Genomic DNA, 14937 nt, shown 5'->3' with positions numbered 1-14937 from the left:
CATTGCCAACAACAGCCAGAAACCGCCAGCAACCACCGCCAAGACAAGCAAGCAGCCAACCACATGGCAACCGAACCAAGACAGCAAGCTATGCAAGGGAAGTTCCCAAGGAGTTGCCACAACATGCCAACAGCCAGCCGAATGGAAGCCATTGTAGGCCAATGTAGGGAGTCTACAAATAGATCCAAATGAAGTGGGGGGGGGGACTTTTGGACATTGAATAGTTAGCCACTTGTAAGTGCATTCGGCCATAGGCTTGGGTAGGCATATTGCCTAATTTCGGTCCTAAGGGACTTGGGCCAAGGCAGGGTACATCAACCCCCTTGATTTGGCTAAGAAAGGGAACCATCAATCCCTCCTTAGATATTGTATTTCCTTTTCACCTTGAATCAAAGTTGCCTTTGATGCCTCTGCATTCTCATATGAGTTGTCTTCATTGGCAAGCAAAGCTTTAGATTCCGAAGAGGAGTGCAAGACTCCATCCATAGCCGAGCATACTTGGAGTTTGGAGGAGCAAAGTGCCGATTATCCCTTTTGGTTGGCGCTATCTACATTCGGTCAAGGCGGCACACCTTGATTTGGGCCAACGCCAAAGGCTAAGAGGGAACCCCTTGGTGTGGGAAGTGCATGACCGAACACTGGTCCCCACCAATTGGTGCTTTCATTGAGAGATCACTTCATCAAGAAGATCATCTGTGAAGGTAGCGCCATTTGTTTGAAGTCTCCTACAAGTAAGTCAATCAACCTTCTTCCGATTGCCATTTCCGAGTGGTAAAAGAGGGAAGGGCTACGTGAGGGAACCTTGTGGGTGTAGACCATTCATAATTAGTTTTGCCTTTTGAATACCTTTGAAGGATTGTTCTGAATCTACAAAAAAAAAAAAAAAAATTATCATGGATCCGAGGGTAACCAAAGGCTTGACGCCCTTGAAATTCAGTCCAACCGAGTGGCCAAAGCTTTGGAAGAACTCTCCCATTCCATGGCTGAAATGAGGAGGGAATACCAATCATAGTTTGGAGAGGTTGGAAAGGAGGGTTTCAAGTGGAGAAAAAATACAAACAAGGAGTCTTGGCCGCATGGCTAATGAGCAGGACCAAGGAAGGGAAAGTGAAGAAGAATTGGCAAGCAACCATAGTGGTTGCCGGGTTAGAGAAAGAAGGAGTGGAAAGAGTAAGAAGAGGGAGTCGAGTGGAAGGATTTGGGGTGTGTGTAGATAGGTTTGGAAGAGGAGTTGAGTATGAAAGAACCCTATAGTGTGAGAGAGTCCGATGAAGAGCCCCGGATTGCCACTAGACCGAGTGGGAGAAGAAGAGAAGAGAGGGTGAGAATGACCCGCCATGGTGATGTTGAAGAAGATGAGGGAGAGCCTAGAAGAGAAGTGAGAAAACCAAGGATAGGACTTCCCTAAATTCAGTGGGGAGATCCTTTTGAATGGATGGACAAGGTGGAACAATTCTTCTATGTCTATGAAGTTCCACACAAGGAGAAAGTCACCCTTGCTAGTTTTCATCCTGAAGATAAAGCAAGTAAATGGTGGAGATGGTTGAGATCCATCTATGAAAAAGAAGGAAGGAGATTGGGGTGGACTGCATTTGTGAAGGAGTTCATGACTCAATGGGGCCTTCCCCTATTGTGAACTATCATGGACAATTGGCAAAGATCAAGCAAGAAGGAAGAGTGCGGCCCTATGTTGAAGAGTTTCGCCACTTGCAAACATTGGTGACGGGTTGGTCGGAAGAAGCCTTGATGGGAACATTCATTGATGGCTTGAAACCTTGGCTTGCCAAGGAGGTCAAGTTGAAGCAACCCAATTCCATGCAAGAGGCCATGCGGATGGCCGAAATTCTGGATGATGGCTATCAGTCCGAGAGGAGGATGATCAAAGACACCATCAACCGGGAAGCCAAGGCCATGCCAACCAAAGTGCCATGGAAGGGCAAGGATGCAGTCGGCAGCAACCCAAAGAACAACCAGCCACAAGTGAAGCGGCTGTCAAGGGAGGAAGTCCAAGACTTCATCAAGAGAGGTTTGTGCTTCAAATGTGGGGAGAAATGGGGCCGAGATCACAAGTGCAAATCAGGGCAAGCATTCCTAATTGAAGTCCAAGATGCAGAATTTGAAGATGCTGAAACCAACCAATCAAGTGATCATGAAGAAGAGCAAAACCACAATCAGCCAAGTCAAGTGCAGGCGGATGAAAGTGATGCAGAACTCTCCTTGAATGCATTGACAGGGGTGCCAAAACCCAGCACCATGAGATTACTTGCATGGGTCGGCCGGAATGAAGTCTCATTGTTGGTTGACAGTGGGTCATCACACAATTTCATCAATGCAGCCATTGTGCCTAAGTTGGGTTACATCCTACAAAACATTCAGCCATTTGAAGTGAAGGTGGCCAATGGTGAAAAGCTTACATGCAAGGGAAGTCATACAAGAAGTGAGGATGAACATTCAAGGGTAAGAATCAAGGCTGATTTACATGTGATCCAACTAGTTGATCTTGACATAATCCTTGGTAGTGTGTGGCTTAGAAGTGTGGGAAAAGTGAACACAAATTATGAAACCATGACAATGGATTTCAAGTTGAACGGCAAGAAGGAAAAATGGACAGCAATACAAGGACAGGAACAACCACAAGCCATTGAAGATCCTTGGCTACTTCAAGAAGAGAAGGAGTTTATTTGTGCAGCCATCAGCGGAGTAGAATGGAGAGTATGGGACCGGATTAGAGAAGCAATCAAATTGGATGTTAGATCCCAAGAAGTCAAGAAAAGATAGAAGCCATTTCGGGTGGAGTCAAAAATTTCAGGCATTCGGGATGATCTTATCTTCTACAAGTCCAATGTCTATGTACCGGATGTTCCAAACCTAAGACATGATATTCTTTCCCACTTTCATAATAGCAAGGAAGGTGGGCATTCCGAATGGTTTCGAACCTATGTCCGAATCAAGCATTTCTTCTATTGGGAAGGATTGAAGAAGGATGTCAAAACCATGGTGGCCGAGTGTGATATTTGCCAAAAGGTGAAGTATGATCCTAGGTTACCAATGGGATTACTCCAACCGTTGCCTATTCCAAACCAGATTTGGGAAGACATATCAATGGATTTCATTGAAGGTTTGCCAAGTAGCAAGGGCTATGAAGTAGTCTTAGTGGTGGTTGATAGACTCAGCAAATATGCACATTTCATCCCTGTCCAACATCCATTTACCGCCAAGACCATAGCCCAAACATTTGTGGAGAATATAATCAGGTTACATGGAGTTCCTAGAAGCATAATATCGGATAGAGACAAGATTTTCATGAGTCTGTTTTGGAAGGAACTCTTTTCACTGCAGGGCAGCATGTTGAAGGCCGGATCATCATATCACCCACAAACAGATGGGCAAACGGAGGTCACCAATCGAATATTGGAACAATATTTGAGATGTTACTGCCATGAACAGCAAAACAGATGGGCTGATTACTTACCATGGGCAGAATATTGGTACAACACCTCATACCAAGGATCAACCAAGAAAAGTCCATTTGAGTTAGTGTATGGGCGGACACCTCCAACACTAACACGATATGAGATAGGAACAACTAAGAATTTTGAAGTAGAAAAAGAGTTGCTGGCCCGTGAAGAAGTATTGAAGATTGTAAAGAGAGAATTGAAGAAATCCCAAGAAAGAATGAAGAAGTTTCATGATCGGAAGAGAAGGGATGGTGAACTGCAACCGGGAGACTATGTATACCTGAAACTGCAACCCACACAGCAAAAATCTTTGAGGAAGAGGGTCAGTTACAAGTTGGCCAAGAGGTACTATGGGCCCTACAAAATCTTGGAACGAATTGGTAAGGTCGCTTACAAATTAGAGTTACCTTACAATTCCTTATTGCATCCCGTATTTCACATTTCATGGTTAAAAAAGAGAGTAGGAGATCCATCTACTATTGGGGTAGAATTACCAAAATTTGATGAGGAAGGACGAATAGTTCTCCAACCTATGAAGGTCCTCCAATGTCGCATCAAAAGAAAAGGGAGGAACAAAAGGAAGGTTTGGCAGGTTCTCATGCAATGGAAGGACATTCCAATTGAGGATGCCACTTGGGAGGAATATGATGAAGTGGCAAGGAAGTATCCGAAATTCCACCTTGAGGACAAGGAAGTTCTTCAAGAGGGGGGGAATGGTGAGGTTCCCCCTAATTCACCTCACCAAATCAGCCAAATCATGAAGGCCAAGGCGGAGCAAGAGCAAGGCTCATGTCCGCCTAGTGGCCTTCTTTCATTCCTTGGGGCACAACCGAGGTTCGGCCATCCTTGGCAAGCAAGGGCTGGACCATTGGCAACACCGACAGGGCACAGCAGCGGCGCGCCCAAGACCGCAGACCTTCGGCCGGGGCGCCACTGCAACCGAGACAACCGACAGGCCAAAAGGACCAAGCGCAAGGCAAATCCATTGGCCGGGAGGGCCAAGCCAGAATTCCAGCCGCACGCAAGGATTGGATGCCTTTGGTCCAAGCCATTGCGCGCGCCACACCAACAAGCCACAGATATCCGGACGGGCACAGGCGCGGCCAAGGCAAGCCCAACACAAGCCAAGGCACGCGCAAGCCAGAGACGGCCAACGGACAGCAACGGGCCGCGCGCGCCAAAGCACAGCAGACGCGCGGGCAAGGGGGAACCAACGGGCGGCAACCGCCGATGCGCGCCCAAGGAGCGCCGTGCGCACGGGCCCTTGGCGCCAAAGACTGTCGCGCGCACAGGCCAGGAGCAACGGCCGGCAACCGCCAGTGCGCGCGGGCCCTTGGCGCCCAAGACCGGCGCGCGCACGCGCCAGAGGCAACAGGAGGCAACCGTCGGCACGCGCAGGTGCGTGGCCGCCAGGGCCAGCGCGCGCGTGCCATGCGCCGCAGAAAGCAACCGCCCGAGCGCGCCAACCACCAACCGACCGAGCCCCTGCGCGCGCGGGAGCAAACATCCAGCAACCGACAAGCGGCCAGGCGCCCAGCGCCCAGACGCCCAGCACCCAGGCACCCAGCGCCCAGACGCCCAGCGGCCGAGCGCCCAGCGCCCAAGCGCCCAGCGGCCAGACCGACAGAGCCAAAGGATCCAACCACAGACCAAAAGGTCAGGCGCAGGAAAACCAAGGCAGCGCCTAGTTTGCCCATGCCCACGCGCAGCCCGCCAGACCGCGCGCGGCACGGGCAAAGCCAGTACGCCGGGCCATGACAGCAGGTTCAACCTTCTGCAGAGGCAAGCACAGAAGAGTCCCAACAGCAGCCAACTCAAGCCTCTGCAGTAGCCAAAGCTTGGCCAACAGCAAGAAACCGCCGACATCCAAACTGCAGGCCATTGCCAACAACAGCCAGAAACCGCCAGCAACCACCGCCAAGACAAGCAAGCAGCCAACCACATGGCAACCGAACCAAGACAGCAAGCTATGCAAGGGAAGTTCCCAAGGAGTTGCCACAACATGCCAACAGCCAGCCGAATGGAAGCCATTGTAGGACAATGTAGGGAGTCTACAAATAGATCCAAATGAAGTGGGGGGGGACTTTTGGACATTGAATAGTTAGCCACTTGTAAGTGCATTCGGCCATAGGCTTGGGTAGGCATATTGCCTAATTTCGGTCCTAAGGGACTTGGGCCAAGGCAGGGTACATCAACCCCCCTTGGATTTGGCTAAGGAAGGGAACCATCAATCCCTCCTTAGATATTGTATTTCCTTTTCACCTTGAATCAAAGTTGCCTTTGATGCCTCTGCATTCTCATATGAGTTGTCTTCATTGGCAAGCAAAGCTTTAGATTCCGAAGAGGAGTGCAAGACTCCATCCATAGCCGAGCATACTTGGAGTTTGGAGGAGCAAAGTGCCGATTATCCCTTTTGGTTGGCGCTATCTACATTCGGTCAAGGCGGCACACCTTGATTTGGGCCAACGCCAAAGGCTAAGAGGGAACCCCTTGGTGTGGGAAGTGCATGACCGACACTTGGTCCCCACCACCGAGTAGCACGTACCATCAAACAAACTATAACTGATTTAATGAGCCATTCGCAGTTTCACAGTCTGAATTAGTTCATACTTACACATGCATGGCTTAATCTTTGAGACAAGCATATGACTACTGGCAGGATCAACCAGGTAGCACACGTCCTCCAGCGACGCCGGAACCCCGCCCCTGCCGTCCCCCCGTCCTACGGAGGGAGGACACAAGGGCAGGCCGGACATCGTCGCATTCCAGCCGGCAACCACGGCCGGCCACACTGGGGACAGGGATGCGGGGGCCGAGGGCCCCCGGACCGATAAATCCACCGCATCCGCAAGAGCCCACGGAGACCAGAGCGGCCGGATGGAACGGGAGGCCACGGAGGGACTCCCGACCAAGCGCGCTCGAGGGCCGAAGGAGGGCCGCCCCCCGCCACAGCGAAGGCGAGGGGTTCGGAAGAGGCGCATGGGACGCTGACGTGTCCCCCACGAGGGGGGTAGGCCGCACGGGCAAACCAACGGATCGCAACGGGGCACGAAAGAGGCCCACCGAGCAGGAGTGAAGGGAAGCAGCCAGCGCCGGTTGGCTGCAGCGAGGCAGGGAGCCCGCCGCGGGATGCGTAACCGAGACCGCTCACGCACCGACACGATCGCGGCCGTGTCGCTCCCCGCGCGCCCATCCCCCACGCGCGGAGCCTTTCGGCCCGGACACGCATGAAGGAGGGGTCGCCATCAGGGTGCCGACAGCGGAGCATCACCGAGCACGAGATACCGCGAAGACCAAGGGACTCATTTGGAAAAGCTACGGGCCTTGGAGGCCAAACCACACACAGCCGAGCCAAGCTCAGCACCATCGGGCGCGGCCCCAACGCGCCAATCCAAACCGACAGGCCAGACCGTGCCCGCCCCCAAGAAACGGACTCCGAGAGCGCCCCCGAGATTCGGCCCAAGCGCGATCGACATTCGACCCACGGGCGGTCGAGCCCGGCCGCGCGCGCAACCGGCCGCGCGCGGCCCCTGGTGCCTGCCCGCCCGCGCGAGGCGGGGCGCTCGAAGGCGCGCAGGGCCGGGCGGCAGGCCCCGCGCGCGCGCCCGCGTCCGAACGCTCGGCGGAGCAAGGGCCCGGGCGCCGTGCCGCGCGCGCACCAGAAAGAACGAACATGAGCGCGCCCGCCCGGGCCAGGGCCCTGGCGCGATGGCCGTGCGATGGCCCGAGCGCCCCCGCCGCGCGCGAGCGCCCGCGCGCCGCTCGGCCGAGGGCGCCCGGCCATGCGCAGAACCGAGCGACCACGCCGCGGACGCGCGAGCGCCCAGGCGCGACAGCGGGACGGCGCGCGCGTCCGAGAGGCCGATCGGCCTAGCGCGCCCGTCCTTGCGCGAACCCGGGCAACGGCCCGCCCGCCCGCGCGGCCCGGCCGCCCGCGCGACGCGCCCATCCGCGCGGGCCGGCCCTGCGCAGAACCGAGCGACCACGCCGCGGACGCGCGAGCGCCCAGGCGCGACAGCGGGACGGCGCGCGCGTCCGAGAGGCCGATCGGCCTAGCGCGCCCGTCCTTGCGCGAACCCGGGCAACGGCCCGCGCGCACGCGCGGCGCGCCCGCCCTCGCGGCGCGACCATCCGCGCGGGCCGACGGGCTCAGGTGGAAGGCCCGCCCAGGCAGGACACACCCCCTTACCTCCCCAGCGGGGCATCCTCCGAAGGCCCACCCCAAGGGCTCCAACGAATCGAGGAGCATTGCACACGGAAACGGCCCGGACGCGAGTCCCGGTCGCACGGGGTGCGCATCCCGAACGTCCGAGACGCGCTTCCCGGGAGGGCCGATGGAGGGTGCCGAAGTGGCGCACGGCCGCCGGGCACGGACGGCCGAAGGCAGCGCCCGTGCGCCGGGAAGTCGGCAGGCGCGTGCCGGCTCCGTCGGGGACGAGATGTGCCGGGCAAGTCCGCCGCGAGGCAACGGTCCTGTGCGGAGTGGAGCGGAAGGCCCGCCGCGGCGGCAGCAGACCCCCCCTCCCTACCACCCCGGCGGGGCATCCGCCCAAAGCCCACCCCAAGCGTTCCAAAGTACCGAGGAGCATTGCAAACGGGAACGGCCTGGACACGCGACCCGGTCGCACGGGATGCGCGTCCCGGTCGCACAGGTCGCGCGTCCCGGGAGGGCCGACGGACGAAGCCGAAGTGGCGCACGGCCGCCGCGCACGGACGGCCGGCGGCGGCGCCCGTGCGCCGGAAAGTCGTCGGGCGCGCGACGGCTCCGTCGGGGACGAACGGTGCCGGGCACGACCGCCGCGGGGCAACGGACTTGTGCGGAGGGGGGCGGAAGGCCCGCCGCGGCGGCACCAGCCCCCCCTTCCTACCACCCCGACGGGGCATCCGCCCAAAGCCCACCCCAAGCGTTCCAAAGTACCGAGGAGCGTTGCAAACGGGAACCGCCCGGACACGCATCCCGGTCGCACGGGATGCGCGTCCCGGTCACACCGGTCGCGCGTCCCGGTCGCACCGGTCGCGCGTCCCGAGAGGGCCGACGGAGGAAGCCGGCGCACGGCCGCCGCGCGGACGGCCGGCGGCGGCGCCCATGCGCCGGGGCCTCGGCGGGCGCGGGCCGGCTCCCTCGGGGACGAACGGTGCCGGGGACGCCCGCCGCGAGGCGACGGACTTGTGCGAGTGGAGCGGAAGTTCCGCCGCGGCAGCAGCAGCCCCCCCTCCCTACCACCCCGGCGGGGCATCCGCCCAAAGCCCCCCCCAAGCGTTCCAAAGTACCGAGGAGCGTTGCAAACGGGAACGGCCCGGACACGCGTCCCGGTCGCATGGGATGCGCGTCCCGGTCGCACGGGTCGCGCATCCCGGGAGGGCCGACGGAGGAAGCCGGCGCACGGCCGCCGCGCGGACGGCCGGCGGCGGCGCCCATGCGCCGGGGCCTCGGCGGGCGCGTGCCGGCTCCCTCGGGGACGAACGGTGCCGGGCACGCCCGCCGCGAGGCGACGGACTTGTGCGGAGTGGAGCGGAAGTCCCGCCGCGACAGCAGCAGCCTCCCCTCCCTACCACCCCGGCGGGGCATCCGCCCAAAGCCCACCCCAAGCGTTCCAAAGTACCGAGGAGCGTTGCAAACAGGAACGGCCCGGACACGCGTCCCGGTCGCACGGGTCGCGCGTCCCGGGAGGACAGACCGAGCAAGCCGAAGTGCCGCTCACGGCCGCCGCGAGGGCCGTACGGCCCCGGCGCCCGTGCCCCGTGGCACGGGCTAGAGCGTGCCCCCCTGCCACCCCATCGGGGCATCGGCGCAAAGCCCACCACGGGGTAGATAACCGAAGGCAACGAGGGACGGTGGATGCGCATATCCGAGCAGTGGCGATAGGGCCGGAGGGAGCACCGACAGGGCCGTGAGATTTTAAAGTACCGAGGGAATTTGCAAACCGGGCCCGCCCCTCCCCCCGTCCATCGCACGCCGATCGGGGGTCCGGCGCCCCGCGGGGGGCTGCCGGCATGCGCTCCCGGTGCAGGCATCGACGAGCCGCCCGCGACCTCCACTCGGGTCCGAGCCCCCAAGCGCGGATGCTGAAACGCGCCGGCCGCGGCAGCCCCACCCCTGCCACCCCATCGGGGCATCGGCGCAAGGCCCACCCTGGGGTAGATAACCGAAGGCAACGAGGGACGGTGGATGCACATATCCGAGCAATAGCGATAGGGTCGGAGTGAAGACCGAGGGGGTCGGGGGGTTTTAATGTTCCGAGGGAAGTTGGAAACGGGGCCCGCCCGGACGCCCGTCCCTCGCACGCCGATCGGGGGTCCCGCACCCCGCGGGGGGCTGCCGGCATGCGCCCCTAGTACAAGCATCGACGAGTCGCCCGCGACCTCCACTCGGATCCGGCGGCGCACGCACGGATGGCGAAACGCGGCGGCCGCGGCTGCAGCCCCCCTACCACCCCGTTGGCGCGTCGGCGCAAAGCCCACCCCGGGGAGGATAACCGAAGGCAACGAGGGACGATGCATGCACATATCCGAGCAATACCGAGAGGGTCGGGGGGAAGACCGAGAGGCAAGGGGTGTTTAGAGTACCGAGGGAAGTTGCGAAAGGGGCCCGCCCGGACGCTCGCCGCTCGCATGCGGATCGGGGGTCCGGCGTTGCGCGCCGCCGGCCAGCGCGATCCGGCGGGGCGCACGGAGGGCGCCGCCCATCGCCGGAGCTTGCTCGGTCATCTCTGCCGCACGGACACGTGCGCGCCGCCGCGCAAGGTTCGACCGGCGGGGCGGACGGTTCGCCGCCGCAGGCCTTTCCCGCAGCCGGAACGTGGGCCCGGCGTTGCACGCCGGCGGGCCGCGCAATCCGCCGGGGCGCACGGCGGGCGCCGCCCGTCGCCGGGGCTTCGCTCGGTCATCTCGGCCGCACGGACACGTGCGCGCAGCCGCGGAAGGCTCGGCCGGCGGGGCGGACGGTTCGCCGGCGCAGGCCTTTCCCGCGGCCGGAACGCGGGACCGGCGTTGCGCGCCGGCGGAAGGCGCGATCCGGAAGGGCGCACGGCGGGCGCCGCTCGGGCTTCGCTCGGTCATCTCGGCCGCACGGACACGTGCGCGCCGCCCGTCGTCGGGGCTTCGCTCGGTCATCTCGGCCGCGCCGCCACGTGCGCGCCGCCGCGGAAGGCTCGGCCGGCCGGGCGGACGGTTCGCCGCCGCAGGCCTTTCCCGCAGCACGCGCCCCTTCGCCCAAACGACCGCGGGACTCCGGTACGGCCTAGCCGTCGGCCGCCCGGCGGCAAGCCGTCGGGGCCGCTCGATCCGCGTCGCGTGCCGGCCGCCGCTCGGGCCAGCCGGCCGGCTGCGGCACGTAACCTCTGACCTCATCAGCGGTCGATCCGCACCGTGCTGGTTTTCGGTGCGGACCCGTCGGGGCCGTGCGGCGCCGGCCGTCGCATCCGGTTCCGCGGGCGCCGCCCGGTTGCCTCCCGCCCTCGTGCGCTCGCGCCGGCCGGGCGACGCGGTGCCCGCGGGACTCGTGCACGGTTGAGCCGTCGGCCGCCCGGCGGCATGCCGCCGCCGCTCCGCTCCGCGTGCTGGCTGCGCTCCTCCCCGCGCCCGTCCGCGGGCGGGCCCGCCTCCGCTCGGCCTAGCCCCCCGGCTGCCGCACGTAACCTGCGACCTCGTCGGCGCTGGATGCGCGTCGTGACAGTTTTCAGTGGGGCGCCGCGGAGGCGCCGGGGGCCCGTGCGATGGGCCAGGGGGCGAACGGACGCCTCGGTCAGCCCGAACAGGGGACCGGCGACAAAGGAGAGCGGTCGCGCAAAACTTCGTGAGGGACGGGACGACGGGCCGACCGATCCGAAGCGCCGCGCACGGCCGCCGCATGGGCCGGCCGGAGGCATAGACCGAGCGCCGCGCCAGAGGAAGAGCGTGCCGGCTCCGTCGGGGACCAACCGCGCGCGGCACGTTCGAGCGAGACGACGGGCCGACACGGAAGGCCCGCCGCCAAGGCCGCAAAACCGACAAAGGAACCCACGGGGACGCACCAAAGCGGGCAAAGCTTTCACCGAACGGGACGGGACCGAGCCCCCGCAACAGGCGAGGGCGACAGATCGGACCAAGTAAGGCCGATCCCGCTCCATGCACGCGCGGCCGCAGGAACTTCGTGAGGGACGGGACGACCGGCCGACCGAACCGAAGCGCCGCGCACGGCCGCCGCAAGGCCCGGCCGGAGGCATAGACCGAGCGCCGCGCCAGCGGAAGGAGCGTGCCGGCTCCGTCGGGGACCTCCTGCGCACGGTCCGTCCGAGCGAGCCGACGGACCGGCGCGGAAGGCCCGGCACCGAGCCCGCAAAACCGACAAAGGAACCCACAGGGACGCACCAAAGTGGCCAAAGATTTCACCGAACGGGACGGGACCGAGCCCACGCAACATGCGAGGGCGACGGATCGGACCAAGTAAGGCCGATCCAACTCCGCGCGCGCGGCCGCGAACACTTCGTGAGGGACGGGAAGACGGGCCGGACCGATCCGAAGCGCCGCGCACGGCCGCCGCAAGGGCCGACCGAAGGCGTAGACCGAGCGCCGCACCAGCGGAAGGAGCGTGCCGGCTCCGTCGTGGGCCAACTCCGCGGGGCCCATCCGAGCGAGCCGACGGGCCGGCACGGAAGGCCCGGCCGAACCCGCAAAACCGACAAAGGAACCCACAGGGACGCACCAGAGCGGACAAAGATTTCACCGAACGGGACGGGACCGAGCCCACGCAACATGCGAGGGCAACGGATCGGACCAAGTAAGGCCGATCCAACTCCGCACGCGCGCGGCCGCGAACACTTCGTGAGGGACGGGAAGACGGGCCAGACCGATCCGAAGCGCCGCGCACGGCCGCCGCAAGGGCCGACCGAAGGCGTAGACCGAGCGCCGCACCAGCGGAAGGAGCGTGCCGGCTCCGTCGTGGGCCAACTCCGCGGGGCCCATCCGAGCGAGCCGACGGGCCGGCACGGAAGGCCCGGCCGAACCCGCAAAACCGACAAAGGAACCCACAGGGACACACCAGAGCGGACAAAGATTTCACCGAACGGGACGGGACCGAGCCCACACAACATGCGAGGGCGAAGGATCGGACCAAGTAAGGCCGATCCAACTCCGCGCGCGCGTGGCCGCGAAAACTTTGTTAGGGACGGGACGACGGGCCGACCGATCCGAAGCGCCGTGCACGGCCGCCGCAACGGCCGGTCGGAGGCGTAAACCGAGCGCCGCGCCAGCGGAAGGAGCGTGCCGGCTCCGTCGTGGGCCCGCTGCGCGTGGCCCATCCGAGCGAGCCGACGGGCCGAATCCCTCGAGGACGAACGGTGCCGGGCACGCCCGCCGCGAGTGCGCGCGGCGGGCTTGTGCGGAGTGGAGCGGAAGGCCCGCCGCGGCAGCAGCAGCCCCCCCTCCCTACCACCCCAGCGGGGCATCCGCCCAAAGCCCACCCCAAGCGTTCCAAAGTACCGAGGAGCGTTGCAAACGGGAACGGCCCGGACACGCGTCCCGGTCGCACGGGATGCGCGTCCCGGTCGCACGGGTCGCGCGTCCCGGGAGGGCCGACGGAGGAAGCCGAAGTGCCGCGCGCGGCCGCCGCGACGGCCGGACGTCGGTGGCGCCCATGCGCCGCGGCAAAGGCGGGAGCGGCCCGGCTCCGTCCGGGGCGCTGCGAGCTTCGGTCGAACCTTTGCCGTGACTCTTCGCAATAGGCCAAGCCCATTCACACTTGGCCAAGCCTAGGCCAAGCCAAGGCCTCCAATGCTTGGCCAAGTGCCTCCAAGGTCGGCCAAGACGGTGCCCAGCGTGCCAAAGCCATGACATGCCCATGCGTGGCCCAAGCCGCGCCCATGCGCCCCAGCCGCACGCGGCCGCGCGCGCCCGCACCCAGGCGACGGCCGCGCTGCGCGCCTGGCGCGCGCGCCCGCGCCCAGGCCCCGGCTGCGCTGCGCCCGCGCCCAGGCCACGGCCGTGCCGGCCGCGCGCGCCCGCGCCCACGCCCCGGCCGTGCTGCGCGCCTGCCGCGCGCGCCCAGGCCCCGGTGTTGCGGACCCAAGCCCGCCACACCGCCAAGACGTCAACCGTGGAAGACTTCGGGCCTTGATGGAACCAAAGGAGGGCCAAACCATGGCCAAAGTCTTGCGCTCGCCCGTGCATGACCATTGGGGCTCGCAACCAAGGAGGATTCAAGGCCTAGACAAGGCCAAAGGAGAGCATCGCCAAGCACAAAGCCCCGGCCAAACTCTTGGCTTGGAGGAGTGGCCAAGCCTTGGCCAAGCATCCCCAAGGTCGGCCAAGGCAAGGCCCAGCAGCCCCAAGCCAAGGCACGCCCAAGCACGGCCCAAGGCACGACCGTGCGCGGCCACTGCGTGCCTCAGCGCGCGCCCAGTCCGCGCGCGCCCGCGCGCCCAGGCCGCGCCCCCGCGCTGGCCGGCGCGCCGCTGGCCGCGGCCGCCCGCGCGCCCGCTGCCGAGCGAGGTTCGGCCGCCCGAACCTCGCCAGCCGCCGCACTGCGCGCGCCCGCTACCGGGCGAGGTTCGGCCGCCCGAACCTCGCCGCACGCGCCCGTTCGCGCTCGCCCAGGCGCCCCCGACAGCGCGCGCCCCGCGCCCGCCTGCGCGTGCCCGCGCACCCGACAGGCGCCTGCACGCGCCGTCTGCGCACGCCGCCTGCGCGCCCACGCGCGCCCGCCCGACAGCGGCCTGCGCGCGCCGCCTGCCGCCCCTGCCGCGCCCTGGCGCCCCTGCAGCGCCCAGACGCCCTGCCGCAGCGCCCCAGCGCCCCTGCCGCCCCTGCCCAGCGCCCAGCGCCCTGCCAGAGCCCCCTGCCGCGCGCCCCTGCCTGCCAGCAGCCCCTGCCGCGCGCCCCAGCGCCCAGGACCACGCCCCAGAGCCCTGCAGGGCCTTTGGCCGACCAAGCCACCCAGGCCAGCCGTGCCCAGCCCTGCCAGCCGCCTGCCTACCACTTCTGCCCGCCAGCCCTGCTGCCAGCCATGCCAAGGGCCATGCCACAGCCCCCAGCAAGCCAGCCAAAGGCCTGCCAGCCACCAACAGCCTTTGGACAGCCTTGGGCAGCCATGGCCAAGTTTGGGCAGCCAAGGCCTTGGCCAACCTAGGCCAAGCCTTGGTCAGCCTATGCCACACCTTGGCCAACCTAGGCCAAGCCTTGGCCAACCTAGGCCACACTTCCCACTAGTTGTTTGTCCCCCATGAAGAGCCTATAAATATGTGTTGTGCAAGCTTGTGAGGGATCTTTTGAACACCTTAGAACCTTGTGTATTTCGGCCTTAGGCTTGGGAGGGCTTTGCCCTATTGTATTCGGTCCTTGAGCTTGCTCTTGGACTTGGGCTAGGGGAGACCCATCATAGTTTCCTCTAGATATTTTGCTTGTAGCTTCATTTGGAAATAGAATCAATCAATCAAGCGTTCCTCTACCTATATCTCCACATATCTTCTTGTGTTGATTGTTTTCTTCTCAAGTCAAGAGTCGG

The 14937-nt window shown here is 63.6% G+C and overlaps 1 protein-coding gene across 1 annotated transcript; it reads left to right on the top strand.

Moving 5' to 3' along the window:
- The first annotated feature begins 1614 nt into the window (after positions 1 to 1614).
- Positions 1615 to 6061, top strand: LOC120109046. Its single transcript, XM_039122785.1, has 3 exons — positions 1615 to 2683; positions 2810 to 4566; positions 6044 to 6061. The coding sequence occupies exons 1-3, from the start codon at positions 1615 to 1617 to the stop codon at positions 6059 to 6061; spliced, it is 2844 nt and encodes a 947-aa protein (XP_038978713.1).
- The last annotated feature ends 8876 nt before the right edge of the window (positions 6062 to 14937 follow it).

This window comes from Phoenix dactylifera, unplaced genomic scaffold, assembly GCF_009389715.1.
Source record: "Phoenix dactylifera cultivar Barhee BC4 unplaced genomic scaffold, palm_55x_up_171113_PBpolish2nd_filt_p 001758F, whole genome shotgun sequence".
NCBI lineage: Eukaryota > Viridiplantae > Streptophyta > Magnoliopsida > Arecales > Arecaceae > Phoenix > Phoenix dactylifera.
The sequence above is the reverse complement of the archived record's forward strand: the minus strand, read 5'-3'. Positions and strand labels throughout refer to the sequence as shown.